This window comes from Lampris incognitus, chromosome 12, assembly GCF_029633865.1.
Source record: "Lampris incognitus isolate fLamInc1 chromosome 12, fLamInc1.hap2, whole genome shotgun sequence".
NCBI classification, from domain to species: domain Eukaryota; kingdom Metazoa; phylum Chordata; class Actinopteri; order Lampriformes; family Lampridae; genus Lampris; species Lampris incognitus.
In genome coordinates this window covers 35,822,827-35,842,324 of record NC_079222.1, presented here as the reverse complement: position 1 = coordinate 35,842,324, position 19,498 = coordinate 35,822,827, and the positions used below count along the sequence as shown (strand labels likewise).

General features: G+C 44.4%; 1 protein-coding gene across 1 annotated transcript; it reads left to right on the top strand.

Annotated features, from left to right (window-relative positions):
- The first annotated feature begins 5,810 nt into the window (after window positions 1–5,810).
- LOC130121802 (E3 ubiquitin/ISG15 ligase TRIM25-like) lies at window positions 5,811–12,462 on the top strand. The gene is made up of 7 exons (XM_056290702.1): window positions 5,811–6,087; window positions 6,935–7,309; window positions 7,546–7,641; window positions 9,252–9,485; window positions 10,371–10,530; window positions 10,654–10,713; window positions 10,797–12,462. The coding sequence occupies exons 1-7, from the start codon at window positions 5,848–5,850 to the stop codon at window positions 11,315–11,317; spliced, it is 1,686 nt and encodes a 561-aa protein (XP_056146677.1). The 5' UTR covers window positions 5,811–5,847; the 3' UTR covers window positions 11,318–12,462.
- Window positions 12,463–19,498: the final 7,036 nt, after the last annotated feature.

Below are 19,498 nucleotides of genomic sequence, written 5' to 3'. Positions count from 1 at the left end.
TATGTTAAAACCTGAGCCCAATTTTCCCATCATTTGTGGTCTAATCAATAATGGGGACAGGTGTTTGGAATTGGTCCAGAATTGAGCGAGAACGCTTCAGTCTGCAGCTGTGAAACGGCTTCAGTGTTATCCTTAAGGGGCAGTTGGTGCTTGTCAGAGTACGTCCATTAAAATGGCTTGTATTTTGCTACTGACAGGCTCAGATTAAGTGTTTGACAACACTACAGAAAGGATACCTACAGACCCTATTTTTTTTTTACATTTACATTGCGGCCCATTTTGCCGTTGCTGCCTGAAGCGTTGTAGCTCGATACTTGACCATTCCAAAAAATTGTCCTTATTACTCATTTAGACCCCAAATGATGGGAAAATAGGGCCCAAGTTTAAAATACCAGGATAAACCTTGAGTATAATCCTTGGAAACATTTGCTAAATGTTAATTGTGTTTGTTGTCATCTGCAGGCCGTGGAGGGATAGGGCGAGGAGAATTCAAGACTTCATTTGCTCCAGGTATTAAGACATCAAATGTTGTGTGATGCTAACCTAAGCGTGACAAATCTTGAGTTCACCATGTTTGTCTTATGTGAGATTGAATCTGGCATCAAGTGCTGACGAAGTCACTCAGGTGAGTGCTGAAACATTTTCCCACTAAACTTGGTATCCAGATGAACTGATTAGTTCTGGGCACTCTGAATGAGAACAGCAAGGTGAAATCTCACATAAGATCAGTATGATCCTTTCACCCGATTGGGTTGGCTCAAAAGGATTACTTTATGCATAATGGGCGCTAGCCCTAGTGCAGAAAAAGTAGCTATTTCACCAAAAATCAAACAGCAGTAAGTCATCTTAACCTTATTTAATGTTCTTAACTGTCTTATACAGGAAGTAGTGAAGATGAGAATGGTAAGTGAGCAGCAGCACAGTTGAGTAGGAGGATCGGAGGCACTTTGAATACTGCAGGTGGTGGACATGCGGTGCCTGAATCCTACCTGCCTCTGACTCCCTGGCCTCATCTTCTGTAATTTAGTTGTCGGATCCTGGAACAGTGGACGAGGACAAGACATGAGAGGAAGAGATGGCAGAGGTGAGACCGGCTGTGACTGTTGTACTTGATATACTGTGAGAAACAATTCATGTATTTAATCGTAGAAAAACTCTTTCATGAGCTTGTTACTGCCTACCAAGTGTGAGCAAGTCTTATCTGCTAAGGCTCTGACAACCTTATCATGGTTTGAGTTAGCCTTTGTTTGTAGCACTGGAATATTTTAAAGCTGGTTTAAGATGGAATTTCATATAACTAATTTTGGATAACGATGTATTCCTTATGTTTAAATATTGCATGATATTTTGAATCAAGTGCTAAGTTTTCTAAGACATGCTAGGGCTGTCACGATCATGAAGTTTTAATTTGAATAATGATAAATTGCTTGCAGTTAATTTCTCTGTTTATTCAAAAACGGGGGGGGGGGTTCGGTCCATCAAAGTATTTTTATGTGCATTATTTTGAAAAGATGGATGGAAAGAACAAAATTCACAAGTTCCTCAGTATTGCAAGAAAGTTTTTACATTTAATTGAGGTGGGTTTTTTTCCCCTTTGGTCAATTGTTTGTGACTGCTAGGCAATGCAAACACGTATTTTGAATAAATATTGAACAAATTGTACATATGAGGTCAACTGTCTGGTCTGGTTGAGTTGCACAATTGTAAACTGGGTTCAGACTTGGTGCAAAGGGCTCTACATTATCTCCAATATAAATTTCCCTGAGCTGTTGCATTCAGTGCTGTAGGTGAGACACACTGCACTGTAAGAGACTTTTTGGTTCACCATCACAGTGGCCCATTGCCACCTGTCAGCATCGTCCCCTCAGATAGCAAGAAATACAGTCTTGAGCTGATGAAGGAATCTACCCAATAGCTGTTAGGTCCACAAAGCCACGCCTCTCCCCCCATGTTGTTTTTCCTGACATTGGGACCTTGTTTTCAGGTAGATGATTTGCCTCAGCCAAACTGATGGACATGCATGCAACTTGCGACCTTGTTTGAATCTTATGATGGTACAAAATTATAAGGTGTCAGTTCAAATAACTGCTATAGACCTTCATGAAATATTGATAATCTAAAAACTGAGTCCACAAGCACAAATGAAGGCTGTTTCCTGGGTTGAAGAGAGGGTACATCTTAACTGCAATATTGATGTTTCCACCAGGGGGCGACAGAGAGTTTAAGTATGGTGGTGGCTTCAGAAGAGGTAAAGTTGCTTGCCATTGTAAGGGGACGACTGGTTTATTTTATTAGCACACACCTTATTTAATATTGCAGTATTTGTTTAACTCCCTCATGGAATTTGGAGGAGCTGCCCTTTATTTCACAGAAGATGGAGGGAATGAAAGTGGAGCTTGTGGTTTCTCTCAGCCTTCTAGAGGTTTGTTATTAATTGAAATGGTGAACTTGATGGTTTCATAGGCTGTAAATGAATGTATTCCCTTCATTCAAACAAACTCAGGTGTTTTGGTTTCTGTGGAACAGGTGGTGGCCGTGGAAGAAGGGGAGGCCAAGGTAAGTTGATTCCACACCCTGTTACCATTGTGTAAAGTATAACATTTCCTTCAGTATTAAAGAATATCACTTTGTAATGTTGTATAAAATTAGCACCCTTGGATTTAAGTGAAAGCACGAAGTTGGTATTGTGAGTTTAAGACGGGTGCACTCAAGAGGTGAGAGAACTCTGAAGTGAATTGATGCCTCATTGAAGCAATGTTAAAAGCCTCACGCTTGAATTTCTTTATTTAAGGTTATAATTCCTGACTTAAGAATATACCTTGAAATAAAATGTCTCCAAATTGTTCTTCTGTTTGTACTGGACCCAAGACCTAAGCTTCTTTTTTGTTTTTCCTATGTCAATTGAATGCTGTTAACATCAGCTAACTGTAAAACAAGTTGACAAGTATTAAGACAACCTAATAACTTAAAATCTGTTAAAGGTGGTGGACAAGGTAGAAGAGGCAGATTTGGAGGTAATAGCCCTCATGAATTATTAAATGGATATTAAAAGCAGCCATGAGTGTTGTTTTCCCCTTCCTGGTAGGAATCCTGTCTGCTCCTACAGGTTACCATGGAAAAGATGAAGAGGGTTTTGATGAAGGTTGTAGTATTCCTCATCACTTCTATGCAGCTTAACTTGTGTTGAGGCCAGACATCATTGAAACACTTGGGCATCATTTTGAATTTTACACAGTGGGACGGCATGGCTCAGCAGGTACAGTGAGTCGTACAGTAATCGGAAGGTGCCTGTGGCAGTCTGGGTTTCCCAGATCTGCAGGATGATTTCATACAGTCGCTTCTGAAGAGCTAGTCTTCCATACTTGTACAGTTCTGTAGGGATTCCATCGGGGCCAGCCGCTTTGTTTTTATGCATCTGAGCGATCGCTGTTTGAAGCTCCTTGGTGGAAGGAGGTGCAGACATCCATGGTTTTTGCGGCAGAGTAGGTAGTTCATGAAGGCAGTCCGGAGACGCTCATGATGGTTTGCAGAGGAGCTGGTGGAAGTGCTGTTTCCATCGTTGACTGCTGGCTACATCGTCCCTCAGAATTTTTACATTGTCCTCTGCTTTCATTGGTTGTGGTACGGTCTTGATGGGCCCGTAGATGGCATGGATAGCAGAGAAGAAGCCATGGAGGTGGTTCTGGTCTGCGTAGCCCTGGATCTCAAGGGCTTTACTTTGCCACCAAGCTTCCTCCATGGAGCGGAGTTGAGCTTGGGTGTTTGACTTCAGTTTCTTGTAGTGCTCTTCTTTCGTCTTGGAGGACCCAGAGTAGTAGGATAATGTTCACTTATTTTAGCTGAAAATGTTGTGTAGTTGAAAATGAGTTGAATTTGTATCCCTATGAAATCAAGGAGACTCCTGGAACAGTGGAAGTGAGGACATTGGTAGTGTTAATATTAGAGGGTAATTCTGGTATGTTAAAACCTGAGCCCAATTTTCCCATCATTTGTGGTCTAATCAATAATGGGGACAGGTGTTTGGAATTGGTCCAGAATTGAGCGAGAACGCTTCAGTCTGCAGCTGCGAAACGGCTTCAGTGTTATCCTTAAGGGGCAGTTGGTGCTTGTCAGAGTACGTCCATTAAAATGGCTTGTATTTTGCTACTGACAGGCTCAGATTAAGTGTCTGACAACACTACAGAAAGGATACCTACAGACCCTATTTTTTTTTACATTTACATTGCGGCCCATTTTGCCGTTACTGCCTGAAGGGTTGTAGCTCGATACTTGACCATTCCAAAAAATTGTCCTTATTAGTCATTCAGACCCCAAATGATGGGAAAATAGGGCCCAAGTTTAAAATACCAGGATAAACCTTGAGTATACAGCCGGGACGCAAACCCGTATCTCCCAGTCCGCAAGCGACAACGTTAACCAGTCGACTAAAGGGTTCGACCCATTAGCCAAGGGCCAACGTGTCTACTGATTCATGTATGTTACAATATGTTTATTTGATCTAAATGAATACCCACTGATTGCACTGATTTTATTATTGCACTGTTTTTTATTTCCTTATAATAAAATTCGATTAATGGGCCGCTCTGGTGGCGGAGCGGAATAAACCGTCATTCTTGCAGTCCGCTCGTCACGTGGCTGGGAGGTTGGTATCCCAGACTCGCCGTAACCGGTCACGGCCAGAGCGTCCACGGGGTCAGGCCTTCATTAGGCCACCCTTACCCGAGGGATAGTGGGTGTAGATCGGTGTACTGTTCGGGAACTCGTCGTTCTCCAGCGACCCCTCTGGCCCACCCGGGCGCCTGTAGCCAAGCAACCGAAAGCATTCTCCCTACGCCTCCTTCGCGGCCTGAAGGTGATGCAATCCATGCGAGGCTTCAGCGTGTAAAATGGCGAGAGCGGCCGACACGAGTTTGAAGGAAGCTGGTGTTACAACTATCTCCTTCCTGTGGAAACGTGAGCCAGGGGAGTTATTCGACAAGTGTTCCGGCCATATGCCAGTGGGTTAGTCGGGTGGGATAAGGGGAAAAACTAGAACTACATTTATAAAAATGTAAAAAAAAATTCGATTAATATGACTCAACACAAAAGTGTCCTTTTTCATTTAAATACAATATATATACAACACGTAATTCTCTAACAACAAAAGATTTCCTATTGTTTCACACATCACAACCAGGAAATGTAAGTTACACAACATTTATCTTTTAATTGCTAAATGAAGGCTATTTCTTTATCACAATAATAATAGTAAATAATGTGAAAACAGTAATAAATATGATAGTAAATATGATAATATATTAACAGTAATATAATGACGTCAATAAAATAACTATTTAATAATAATATAATGTAATTAAAGTAGTTATAATCATATAGTCAATGTTTGTGATAAACAAAATATTGTAATGTTTACATACAGTACACAATGTGTCATTACTACCGTTGCTTAGGCCCATTAGACAGTACTGACACATGGCATGAGCAGCGTTATTGATTAAGCTGATCAGTGATAAGTGACCGTCTTTATAGAGCAACAATAAAAGATCTGCATGGGGACAGATAAACGTTGGGCACGTGAATATAACGGACTCCTTAAGACCATTTTAATGTCTTAATTACACTTCTTGTCTGTAACTTCCTGTCTGTTGTGTTTTGTCGGTGTGTATATAAACAACATGTTTGTGGGTGTTGGACTTTGTAACTCATTGCTCACCTCTGTTCTCCTGTAAAGCTTCTCCCTCTGGACAGAACAAGGAAGTCCCTCCCATTCAGTCTCCCAGGTGTTTTCAGAGAAAACGAAACTGTTGTCTGCTCTTTTCCGTCAGTGTGAGAGAGGCTGTCAGTAAAATGGCTGAGCAGCAGCAGCAGCAGCAGGGGTTGTTGCTGGACAGAGATCAGTTGTGTTGTTCAATCTGTCTGGACCTCCTCAACCAGCCAGTCACTCTTCAGTGTGGACACAGTTACTGTAGAGACTGTATAGAGAGCTGCTGGGACAAGGATGAAGAGAAGGGAGTGTACAGCTGTCCTCAGTGCAGACAGACCTTCAGCCCAAGGCCTGCCCTTGTGAAGAACACCATGCTGGCTCAGGTGAGACTGACAGGAAGAGAAAAGTCATTTGTAAGAGGCAGATGTGGCAGTTATTGTGCTGCTGGCAAAAGAAATACTCGTGGGCACATTTTAGTAGTTTGTAGCTTCAATCCATTGAAATGTAATATTATTATTGAGGTGTTGGACTAGCCTTCGGTTCTGTTACCCCAGGAGGACAATCCCAAATGAGGTTCTAGATCCTTGGGCTATTCTGTTGATTTCATTCCTATCTCAACTCATTTTTACATATATTTTGAATATATGGTGGCCCAGTGGTTAGCACTGTTGCCTCACAACAAGAAGGTCCTGGGTTCGAACACCAGGCCTTCTCAGGTCCTCTCTGTGTGGACTTTGCATGTTCTCCCCATGTCCGTGTGGGTTTCCTCTGGGTGCTCCGGTTTCCTCCCACCATCAAAAAGACATGCGTGTTAGGGTTCGTAGTCCTGTCTGTGCCCCTGAGCAAGGCGATGGAAAGAAGAACTGGAGTCGTCCACTGCTCCTATACAATAGGATGGGTTAAATGCAGACAACACATTCATTGTGAGAATACAATTCGTTGTAAGAATACAATGTCAAATAAAGTGGCTTTCATTTTGTTATTTTCATATATGTTCTCCACACTATTTTACTCCCATTCTTATATTACTGTTTTCCCATATCTTATTTATTACTGACATGTTTCTCTGTTTTGTTCCTCACTTCATTCTAACTTAACAACATCAACATTGTAGTGATGTTGATTTTCTTTCTTATCATTATTATCACCATAAGTAGTGATCGTCGTAGTAGTACATTTTATCATGACCACAGCAGATAATTCCTTTAAGACAGGATTTTAATATTTCAGATTGTGGAGAATCTGAAGACAACAGGGAACCAGCAGGCCTCTCCCTCTGCAGATGTGTCCTACGCTGGCCCCACAGATGTGGCCTGTGATTTCTGCACAGGGACTCGACCCCACAAAGCCCTTATGACCTGTTCAGCGTGCCTGGCCTCCTACTGCTCCACTCACCTCCAGCCCCACTACACTGTTCCTGTGCTGAAGAAGCACAAGCTGGTCTCTGCCACGGCCCGACTGCAGGAGAAGATGTGCTCCAGTCATGACAAGCTGATGGAGGTGTACTGTCGTACAGACCAGCAGTGTATCTGCTATCTGTGCACCATGCATGAACATAAGGGCCACGATACAGTGTCGGCTGCAGCAGAAAGGGCTGAGATACAGGTAGGACCACCACAACTTGTTGATCACCAACAAACAAGAGGCAGTCCTGTGAGGTTACATGCAGAATAGGTTTGGTTTGTATATGGAAAACCTTCAGTTTCTCAACACAGAATATTCAGCACATCTAAAAGCTGAGGCTCCCTGTGTTACCTTAAAAACTGCTGACCGACACCGAAATGCTTCCCTCTTTATTCTCCCTTTGCCCAGCGGCAATGTTTTGGTATGTTTTCTTCCAGAAACGGCTGGATGTTCGTCGCCAGAAAGCCCAGCAGAGAGTCCAGGAGAGAGAGAAGGAGATTAAGAAGCTGAGACAGGCTGTGGAGGATCTGAAGGTGAAGAAAATGGACTCAAGTGTGTGCTGTTGTTTGTCTGGTAAAGTGACAAATGAGCATGTTGGCCTCTCTCCTAGCGAGGGTTGGCAGAGATGATGGATCAGATATATTCTGTTGGCTGAGGAGAGTCCCACCTTGAACTAAATGTTTGCACAAGGTGGTTTTTTTTTTTGTTGAAAACTTTATTTTCCATTTTCAAGTTTTTTTTGGAACAGGTATACAAGGCACACGAACAACAACAACAACAAAAAAGAAATGTGTAGGAACCGCCCCTCCCCCCAAGGCTCAAAAAAAGAAAAGAAAAGAAAAAAAAGGACTATGCACTACTAAAAACGATGGAGCTTTATTCCACTTCCGGTTAAATAGGATCAGTCTGCGTGCTAGTAATGAGGCAAAGTTGCCACCTTACAGTTAGGGGGCGGTATGCCAAAGATGGCTGTGTGAAAATCAGGGGTTATGGTGTGTTTACAGATATGTGAGAATACATTGAATATCTGTCCCCAATAACTGTTGAGGGAGGGGCCATGCCCAGGACACGTGTCCCACCGAGGCTGGACTATGGCTGCACCTCGGACAGCCAGGGTGTGTGGTGGGAAAGATTCTGGCAAGCTTGTCCCCCGAGTAGTGAAGACGGTGAAGCACCTTAAACTGAATGAAGCCATGTGGTATACACAATGAGGACGTATGTATACGAGTGAAGCTGTCCCGCCATGCCTCCTCAGAAAGCTCTACACCCAGCTCTCTCCCCCATGCAGTCTTTGTTTTGTCCCAGGATATCTGTTTCAATCCCTGGATCAGTGTGTAAATTATAGAGACCCGTTTTCCCCCAAAGGGATCCATCTCTAGAATAACATCTAATTGGCTCCTGGGTGGCAGATACGGAAATGAGGCAAACACTTTCTTGGCAAAACTACGGATTTGAAGGTGTCTAATAAAATGGGATGTGGGTATGTTATGGTCTTTGGTAAGTGTTTCAAATGAGGCGAATGTTCCATCTTTAAATACATCCCAGAAAAACACCAGTCCATGTCTGTGCCAATGTTGAAATGCCTTATCTAACACAGATGACGAGAAGAACTGATTATTTGCTGCTGGCAAAAGACCGCTGGCAGGCTTTAATCCAAGATGCCTCCTAAACTCGAGCCCTATCCTAAGTGAAGCTTTAACCACCGGGTTTGTTATTTGTATGTTAGGATTATGTGGTAGTGGAGAGGTGAATACCGCTAAAGGATTGGATAAGAGCTCCATGTGAACCCAATCTGTGCCCTGTTGATTCTCATATGTAAATGCCCAATGGGAAAGTTTTACAATGTTCGCAGCCCAGTAGTTGCACAAGGTGTTTTGCCACATGTTTTATCTTTCACCCTATCTCACCCTTTTTGTTTTATTGTCTTATTTTCATCGGTTGAGTTGATTTGCTAAGGGATTTGTAGCTATCTATTTAAATAAAGTGTGATACTAACACAGCTTAAAATGCATCAGAGGTGGAAGAAAGGACTGGACTAGAAGTTCATATTAGTCACATGTACATTTAGGATCCATCTGGTCCTTCTTCTGAAATGAAATGCAGCTTCTTTACCAGGCAGGTGTTTGTATCTTTCTACTGACAGAGCTCTGCACAGACCGCAGTGGAGGACAGTGAGAGGATCTTCACTGAGCTGATGGCCTCCATTGAGAGGAGGCGCAGCGAGGTGAAGGAGCTCATCAGAGCCCAGGAGAAGACTGCAGTCAGTCAGGCTGAAGAGCTTCTCCTGCAGCTGCAGGAGGAGATGGAAGAGTGGAGGAGGAGCGATTCTGAGCTGGAGCAGCTGTCACACACTGACGACCACATCCATTTCATTCAGGTGCTGTTAAAATATTAGCAGTTGTTAGTAATTAGTAGTAGTATTGAGTAGAAGCAGAATACCTCACAACTGCTATGGTAAACATTGATTGACATGCTACAGTACCAGACGAGAGAAAAAAGATACATGTATTTATGTTAACATTAGTTTCCTGGAATATTAAATTATCTTTCCCTCACACACACACACACACACACACACACACACACACACACACACACACGCACACACGCACACACACAGAGTTAGTTTAGAGACCAGCATTTATTCTGACAGGCTGTTACGTGACGAAGACTATCGGACATTCCCACACGTCACGTGTGGTGTCGGGCTTCACATAGGCTCACATTTACAATGATATTCGGGGCGACGCTCAAAACGTTGGGGCTGAAGCCCCGGCAAGATGACCTGGCGACGCCGATGGTTGTGTGGGACTTTTATCTTTCATGAAATAATAGTGATTCTTGGTACAAACGTAACTCTTCTTCTGTTTCTGGTTGTTCTGTGGAGAGTTTCAGGAAAGATGGGGAAGGATTTGTAGTAAAGGTGATGAGCCACAATCTGTACTTGGTGTCCTAGTCAGCTCACTGACCCACACAGCCAGATGGAGAGGGTTTAGTGAGAGACGTGTTTGATGAGACGTCCTGTGTTGGAGACACACAATTTAACTACATCCTCTTCCTCTGTCTCTCTTCCTCTGTCTCTCTTCCTCTGTCTCTCTTCCTCTGTCTCTCTTCCTCTTTCTCTGTCTCTCCTCCTCTGTCTCTCTTCCTCTTTCTCTGTCTCTCTTCCTCCGTCTCTCTTCCTCTTCCTCTGTCTCTCTTTCTCTGTCTCTCTTCCTCTTCCTCTGTCTCTCTTCCTCTGTCTCTCTTTATCTCACTCCAGAAATTCAAGTCTCTCTCCCTCCCGGCTGGTTCTCTGGACTCACCGAGCATTGTTGTGCGTCCTCTGCGTTACTTCAGAGATGTGACTGATGCTGTGTCTGTCCTCAGAGACAAACTAGACCACATCATGACACACACATGGCCCAGGATTTCATCTGCAGGTAGCTGAAAGGAATATGGAGTATAGAGAAAAACACACACCAACACACAGAAAAACCTCCCTGTACACTTGCAGTCTCATCTAGTTTATAAACGTGTTGTATTTGTTGTGCTTTTCGTTGCAGCGTCTGCTGTAGATGTCTTACTGCCACCAGAACCAAAGACCAGAGAAGACTGTTTACTGTGTAAGCAAAACACTGCAACACACAAATACAACAATTATTAAGTAAATGACAGCAGGTTGACATTAATACTTCTGTTCTTTCAGATTGTCGTCCTCTCACGCTGGATGTGAACTCTGCCCAGCAACGTGTCTCCCTGTCAGAGGACAACAGGAAGGTGACGCGGACACCACGAGACTTGAATTATCCTCCTCATTCAGACAGGTTTACTGACTGTTGCCAAGTGCTGTGCAAGGAGGGCTTATCTGGACGCTGTTATTGGGAGGTGACATTAAGTGGTGATGTTAGTATAGCAGTGTCATACAAAGACATCAAGAGATCATCAGGTGACTCAGGATTTGGTTATAATGACAAGTCCTGGAGGTTATACTGCTCTGGGGGTCGTTACTGGTTCAGACACAATAGTGTAGTAACAAAGGTGTCAGGTCCTTCCTCCTCCAGAGTAGGAGTGTTCCTGGACCACGAGGCAGGTGTTTTGTCTTTCTACAGCGTCTCTGACACAACCACCCTCCTCCACAAAGTCAACACCACTTTCACTCAGCCTCTCTATCCTGGACTTGGACTGTGTGGTGAAGGAGCGGTTGCAGAGGTGATGAAGGTCTGCTAGGGAAGATCTCGGTTACGTGTCAGGATTTGTTCTGCGTTTGAAATATATGATTGGAAATAGTTGACGAGTGGAAAGGGCAGAGCTGTCCTCAGAGGAAGACGTGTTTGGTGAACGGGTTTCTTTCACCACTTTCATTTCTTTGTGTGGTTTTCAAAAGAGTCTCAGTTCTTATCCAGGGGGACCAAACGGGCGCTAAAAAGCAGCAGCTGATGGATGTGGTTTGATCAAAGTGAGAGTGAACGAAGGTTAATTCAGCCCCACACACACAGACTGATAAATAAAGGCAGTTTTAAAGCTTTTTGTAGTCTTAGTAAAGATGCTGGTTGTTATGGAAGAGCGAGGCGAAGGAAATCAAACTAGTGATGATGGATATTGTAACTTCTTCATCCTGCAGCACATTGTGTAGTCAGGATGCTGTTTTCTTTTCATTCTTGTCAGATAACAGTGTGAAAATCACAACGTGTGAAAGGAGTACACGTTAAATGGATGTTGTTTAGCGACTCACAGCTTGTTTGTTGTTGCTCAGATCAGCAGAATGTGTTTCAGACAGACAGGGAGGTAAAAACATGGTGTGTAAACATCCAGATGGAAGATTGTGTGTGGCTGATGTTTAATAGATAGACGCTGAATGATAACATCCACATCAGAACAGCACAAACCTCGATGGATCAGATGAGGTGTTACAAGACTTCACCCTGCTATTAGTTTACCCCTTCTCTCTCTTCCTCTCTGGAATCCCCTTTAGCTTCACATGTAGGATTTACTGGACTCACCTTATGATTGTGTGTTGTAGAGAAATGTTGATGATATGTGCGACTTTAAGAATATACGAGTCAGCTTCCTGTTTATTGATGGTTTCTGTGTGGTGTTAAATAAAGTGGTGTTTTGTTCCTGATCACCTGTAAAGAAAAGCTATGTTTTATTCCGTGTGTCTGTGTGACAGAGAGAGAGACAGAAGTGGTTGTGTCTCACCTGTGTGCATCCATGTACATGTTGTGCAGGTGAACATGTGTGTAGGTTTGTATTAGTGGCTTCACTCATATGTTAATATGTCCCAGTAACAGCAGCACGTCTGCCATGTTTCCAGTACTGTGGACTGTACTTCCTTATTAAATGTACTTTAATTTCATGTGCTCACATCAGTAAAGACGCTGAATTAGAAAAGTCCCATTCGTGTTTTGTTGTTGTTGTTTTGTCAAGTATGTGTGTATAAACAACATTTGTGTTGGTGATGGACTTCTTAACTCTGTCCCCTGCATGGATGTAATAGAGTAGAACTGGATACCGGGTCTAGAAATGGTGCCTGTTCACTCCTATGATATTTTTTATTTATTTATTGAAAGTGGTTCATTTATAAAACACAAGGGCGTACAAACCATGACAGTGAGCATCTCTCAACATACAAGACACCTGAGGTAAGACAGATAACTTCAACAAAATAAAATATGCAACATAAATGAATGAGAATAAAAAAATAATAGATAAAACAAATCAAAGTTAATACGTCTGCACTTTTTCATAGTTGCTCTCGAGGTCCTCAGATATTTCCAGATCTTAATTAGCTCTGAGGAGAGATTTTGCAGCGTTGTTTTTTTGTCCATTAGTCTCAAAGCTCTGAGGATGAGATGATTGTCCACAAGGTTCCTGGTGAAAACAGAAGAGAGGGGTTTTCACTTTCCTCCATTTGGATGTGTGGATGAAACATGTCACCAGGAGTATCACACACACACACACACACACACACACACACACACACACACACACACACACACACACACACACACTCACACACACACACACATTTAGGCACCAAGAATGTCCCTGTCATCCACCCCTTTCCTAAAAGCCCATATCCATCAGGTGCAGTGAGCACATGTGGCGTTTCCACTCTCTCCTCCACCCCACATAAACCCCAACAGTCCACAGACAGAGTCAGTCCAGTTTAAAGGTTGTATCAGAAATCCTGGGCGTCTTGTAAACACGTCCCACTTTTTATAATGTTCAGCTAATATCTCCTCATGATCTGCTAGCTCCACATTCCCTACGTGCGCTGTACAAAGACAAGTCTGGTGGTTTTACGCAGCCCAGGCGCCATAAACTGCCCTCAAAACATGTGGGGCAGGTGGGCCTAGCTCCACATAACAACACCAGAACACTGTGTGGGGTCCCCCCCCCCCCCAGATAATACTGAATGTAGGGGTGAGCTGCCTGTCTCTCCTGCATGTCTTGTTGCTGGGTCCTCAGGTAAAATATAAAATTATTTGAACATTAACACAAACATAAACAAACACAACATCCAGCAGCTATCGCTGATACGACCTTTAACCTCAGTTACAACACAGTTTACAACAGCTGTATTCTCCGGTTGTGGTGGTTTCGTGCAAACTTATCCACAAACTCGTCTAGATTTCAGGTGGCTGCCCTCCTGTACTCTATGCTCCCCACCCCGAGATGCCTGAGCCGGTCCTCTCCCATGGTAGTTCTGAGGTGGGTTTTAATGAGCTCCAGGCAGGAAGAGCTGCACCCACAGGCAGCTGTGCTGACCGGTATTGCCAGCACACTGTTGCAAAGCCTGAAGAAAGCATGGAAAACTTCCTTGTATGGTTTGATAAAACCTGCCAAGGCTACAACTGTAGACGGCCTCTGCATCCCTTGTTGGACCTTTCGCTCTAAAACTCTTTTGACTCGGTAGAGCTCCTGCTCTAGGTCTTCAAGGCCACGTTCGTGTATCTTGGCAAATGCAAATAGGTTATCCCTGTCACAAAAGGTTTTGCTGTTAGGATGCACAGCTTGTATCCCAATCATTATGTCACAATCCTGAGGTGAACATCTGTCCCTGATCTCACCGAGCATCCTGTCCAAAACCTGGTAGAAGACCCCTGTCCTGAAATAGTCTTTGCTATTGTCTGTTGCGTGGCTGCCCACAGTAGACAGAACATGGTGGGCCTCCAGCTTTGAACCAAGTGTTCTCTCCCGTTTTGGAGCAGTGTCTGTACAGACACCACATTGCATAGCAACATCCAAAACAGTGTTGCACAAATCATCAAACACCTGCGGACTCTTATAAGATTCAAAAGTACTAATTAGTGCCTCCACAAGATCCACTGCTCTGGCCAAATCAAGTGACGAAGACTGGAGCAACTCTGACAGTAATTTTGCATCTCCCCAAAGTTTCTTAAATATGGCGAGAAATACAACGAATTGCGGATCAATTTGAGGCGAAAGGCCCCTGGCACCTATTGACCCGTCACCACTGTTCTCATCACCCAGTTCCTCAAGCACCCTCACTACAGCTGGCAGCCTACCCCACAAATTACGGCAGGCGTAACATCTGGAAGCCCACCGTGTGTCACTCAACACTTGCAACTCTCTGGCTGCACCTGGGTACATGTCCCGTTGCACCTGTAACCATCTGGGATGCTCTGCCGATCCAGACATGAAGATGTACAGCTTTTGCAGTAAGGAGAAGAAGCATTCAGCCTCTGCTGCTCCTTTCACGGTGTCCACAAGCCCCAGATGGAGGCAGTGGGCATTACATTGTACATAGAAAGCCATCTTTGCTACCTCCTTGATCCGTGCCTGCACACCGCTATGTTTCCCCCTCATAACAGCAGCCCCGTCATACGCTTGCCCTACATGGTTCCTTGTGTATTCTAGACCACACCTTTCCAAAAGGTGAAGGGTTTTTTTTGTCAAGCTCTCTGCATCTGGCTTCTCTGCTTGCTCAAACTGCAAAACAACGTCCGTGGATCTCCCCATTGTAATAGCGTCTCAAAACAAAAGACATTTGCTCCATTGTTGTTGTCTTTGGTCTCGTGCACAAGCCTGCTACAAGCTCCACTTTCTTTGACCTCTTTTATGACTGATGTGCACACCATCTCTGCTAAGCAGGACCCAATCTCATTTTGTATGTCAGGGCTTGTATGTTTTGCATTTCTGGGACCATGGATTAGTTTCCAAACCGTGTGGTCCTGCTTTGCTATGATGTTCAACATACCCAAGAAGTTCCCTTTGCTGCTTGAGTCCACAGATCCACGATGCCCTCGCACAGCAACGCTCTCAGTTGCACAATGAAGAACCACTCCAGCAAGAGGTTTGATGTACCACCTGTTCTCCTCTACACTTCTGTGGTACTCTTTGTGTAATTGTGCCATTAGAGATTCCTGATTGGTTTCTGCCATCTGATAATCTTTCCATGCTAGCATAGCATTGTTATGATGCTCAGATCTGCTATGTGCAGCAAACCCTCCATCTGTAGAAGTGGATTTCTTCCACTTGTTGAAACCGGAACCTGAAGTAAATGGTGACTATGTGTGTGTGTGTGTGTGTGTGTGTGTGTGTGTGTGTGTGTGTGTGTGTGTGTGTGTGTGTATGTTTGTATGTGACTGAGTGTGTGTGTGTGTGCGAAAGTGTGTTTGAGTGTGTGTGCGTGTGTGTGTGCGTGCGAGTGCGTGTGTGTGCGAGTGTGTGAGTGTGTGCGTGCTTGTGTGTGTGTGTGCGAGTGAGTGTGTGTGTGTGTATGTGACTGAGTGTGTGTGTGTGCGAAAGTGTGTTTGAGTGTGTGTGCGTGTGTGCGAGTGCGTGTGTGTGAGTGCGTGCGTGCGTGCTTGGGTGTGTGTGTGTGAGTGAGTGTGTGTGTGTGTGTGTGCGAAAGTGTGTTTGAGTGTGTGTGTGTGTGTGTGATTGTTAGTGTGAGTGTGTAAGTGAGTGTGTGTGTGTGTGTGTCTGTGTGTCTGTGTATGAGTGTTGGTGTTTGTGAGTGTGAGCGTCGGTTTGTGAAAGTGTGTGTTTGAGTGTGTGTGTCTGTGTGTGTGTGTGTGTGTGAGTGTGTAAGTGTGTGTGTGTGTGTGTGATTGTGTGTGTGTGAGTATTTGATTGTGTGTAAAAGTGTGTGTGTGTTTGTGTGTGTGTGTGTTTGTGAAAGTGTGTGAGTGTGACAGTGTGTGTGAGTGTGTGTGTGTGATTGTGTGTGTGTGTGATTGTGTATGAAAGTGTGTGTGTGTGACTTTGAGTGAGTGTGTCTGTGTATGGGTGTGAAAGTGTGTGTGTGTGTGTGTGAGTGTGTGTTTGTGCGTGCGTGCGTGCGTGAGTGTTGGTGTGTGTGAGTGTGTGTGTCTGTGTGACTGTGAGCGTGCGCGTGCGTATGAGAGTGTGCGCGTGTGTGTGTAGGTGTTTGTGTGAAAGTTTGTGTGTGTGGGTGTGAATCTGTGTGTGTGAGAGTGTGTGTGGGTGTGTGTGTGAACGTGTGTTTCTGTGTGTGTGTGTGTGTGTGTGTGTGTGTGGAAGTGTCTGTATGTAAGTGTGTGTGGGTGTGAAAGTGTGTGTGTGTGTGAGTGTGTGATTGTGTCTAAAAGTGTGTGTTTGTGTGTAAGTGTGTGTGATTGTGTGATTGTGTCTAAAAGTGTGTGTTTGTGTGTAAGTGTGTGTGAGCGTGTGTGTGAGAGAGTGTGTGTGTGTATATGTGTGTGTGTGTGTGTGTGTGTGTGTAAGTGTCGGTGTGTGAAAGTGTGTGTTTGTGTGTGTGTGAGCGTGTGTGTGTGAGAGTGTGTGTGTGTGTGTAAGTGTGTGTGGGTGTGAAAGTGTGTGAGTCTGCGTGTGTGTGATTGTGTGGTGTGTGAGTGTGTGTGTGTGTGTGTGAGTATGTGTGTGTAAGTGTATGTGTCTGTGTGTGTGTGAGTGTGTGTGTGTGTTTGTTTGAGTGTGTGTGCATGTGTGAGTGTGAGTGTGTTTGTGTATGTGTGTGGGTGTGAAAGTGTGTGTGCGTGAGTATGAGTGTATGTGTGTGTGTGTGTATGTGTGAGTGTGTGTGAGCTCGTGTGTGTGTGTGTGTGTGTGTGTGTGTGTGTGTGTGTGTGTGTGTGTGTGTAAGCGTGTGTGTGTAAGTGTTTGGGGGTGTGAATGTGTGTATGTGTGTGTTTGTGTGTGTGTGTGTGTGAAAGTGTGTGTGTGTGAAAGTGTGTGTGAGTGTATGTGTTATAGTGTGAGTGTGTGTGTCTAAGTGTGAGTGTGTTTGTGTGTTTGTGAGTGTGTGTATGTGTGCGTGCGTGTGCGTGTGTGTGATTGTGTGTTTGTATGAGTGTCGGTGTGTGAAAGTGTGTGTTTGTGTGTGTGAGTGTGCGTGTGTGTGTAAGTGTGTGTGTCTGTGTGACTGTGCGCGTTAGTGTGAAAGGGTGTGTGTGTGTGTCTGTGTGTGTGTGTGTGTGTGTGTGTGTGTTTTTGTGAGTGTGTGTGGGTTTGTGTGAGTACGTGTGTGTATGTGTTTGTGCGTGTGTGTGTGAGTGTGATTATTTGTGTGTGTAAGTGTGGGAGTGTGAGTGTTTGTGTGAGCGTGTGTGTGTGTTTGTGTGTGTGTGTGTTTGTGTTTGTGTGTGTGAGTGTGTGTGTAAGTTTTTGGGGGTGTGAAATTGTGTGTGTGGGATTGTGTGTGTGTGTATGTGTAAGTGTCGGTTGGTGTGAAAGTGTGTGTGTGCGTGAGTATGAGTGTGTGTGTGTGTGTGTGTGTGTGTGAGTGTGTGTGTGTGTGTGTGTGTGTGTGTGTGTGTGTGTAAGTGTGTGTTTCTGTGTGAATGTGTGCTTGCGCGTGCCGGTGCGAGAGCGCTTGTGAGTTCGTGAAAGTGTGTGTGTGTATGTGTGTGTGGGTGGGGGTGTGTGAAAGTGTGTGTGTGTATGTGTGTGTGGGTGGGGGTGTGTGAAAGTGTGTGTGTATGTGTGTGTGTGTGTGTGTGTGTTTGTGTGGGTGTGTAAGTGAGTGTGTGTGAGTGTGTGTGTTTGTGTGTGTGTGTGTGTGTGTGTGTGTGTGTGTGTGTGTGTGTGTGTGAGTGTTGGTGTTTGTGAGTGTGTGAGAGTCGGTGTGTGAAAGTGTGTGTGTGTGTGTGTGTGTGTGAGTGTGTAAGAGACTGTGTTTGTGTGATCGCGTGTGTGTGTGTAAGCGTGTGTGTGTAAGTGTTTGGGGGTGTGAAAGTGTGTGTGTGTGAGTGTGTGTGTGCGTGAGCGTGTTTGTGTATGTGTGTGTGTGTGTGTGTGTGATGTATGTGTAAGTGTCGGTGTGTGAAAGTGTGTGTGAGCGTGTGTGTGTGTGTATGTGTGTGTGTGTGTGAAAGTTTGTGTGAGTGTATGCGTTATAGTGTGAGTGTGTGTGTGTAAGTGTGAGTGTGAGTGTGTGTGTGTGTTTGTGAGTGTGTGTATGTGTGTGTGTGTGTGTGCGTGTGCGTGATTGTGTGTGTGTATGAGTCGCTGTGTGTTAAAGTGTGTGTGTTTGTGTGTGTGTGAGTGTGCGTATGTGTGTAAGTGTGTGTGTCTGTGTGACTGTGCGCGTTAGTGTGAAAGTGTGTGTGTGTGTGTTTGTGTGTGTGTGTGTGTGTGTTTTTGTGTGTGTGTGTATGTGTGTGTGTGTGTGTGTATGTGTGTGTGTGTGTGTGTGTGTGTGTGTGTGTGTGTGTGTGTGTGTGTCCAGGGTCTCCCCGCCTGCCTCCAATGACTGCTGGGATAGGCTCCAGCATCCCCGCCCCCCTGAGAGCAGGATAAGCGGTTGGGATGTTAATTCAGTAATAGATGTTAAATACGTCAACATAATTATTATTGTTGTGCAGTTTGTGTGTTTGTGTGTATTATTATTGATATTGTTTGAGTTTATAACAGCCAGTTTGTGTTTAACCTGCAGTTTCATGTTTTCAACAGACATTTTCTTGCGCCGCTGCTGCCGGAAAGTTACCTTCTTTTTTTTTCCAGTAATTTTCCATCCGCGTTCTGAAAGGCGGGAAAGTCCGCGATCTGATTGGTGCGTTTGCCAGCCAATGAAATGTGTTGGAACGTCCCCGACGAAGCATAAAAAGGAACGCAGCGCGCTCCGAACGCCACAATCGCGAAGGAGAGAGACGAGAGCGGAGTTACAGAAGTTTAGCAGCGAGCAGCGTTATAAGGATCCACCTGCAGAGAGATTCATTACAAGATGGCAGCAGAGAATCTTGGGGTAATATTCCACGCTGACCTCAGTTTTGATAATCACATCACACACGTTCAGTCAGGCTTTCTCCACCTCCAACTGCTCTCCACAATCACGTCATTTTTATCAACTGCCGATCAGCAAACAGTTGAACATGCTTTTATAGGCTTTTCTATTGTAATGCACGTTATTCTGGTATGAGCAAGGGCTCCCTCTACCGTCTGCAGTTGGTACTACAC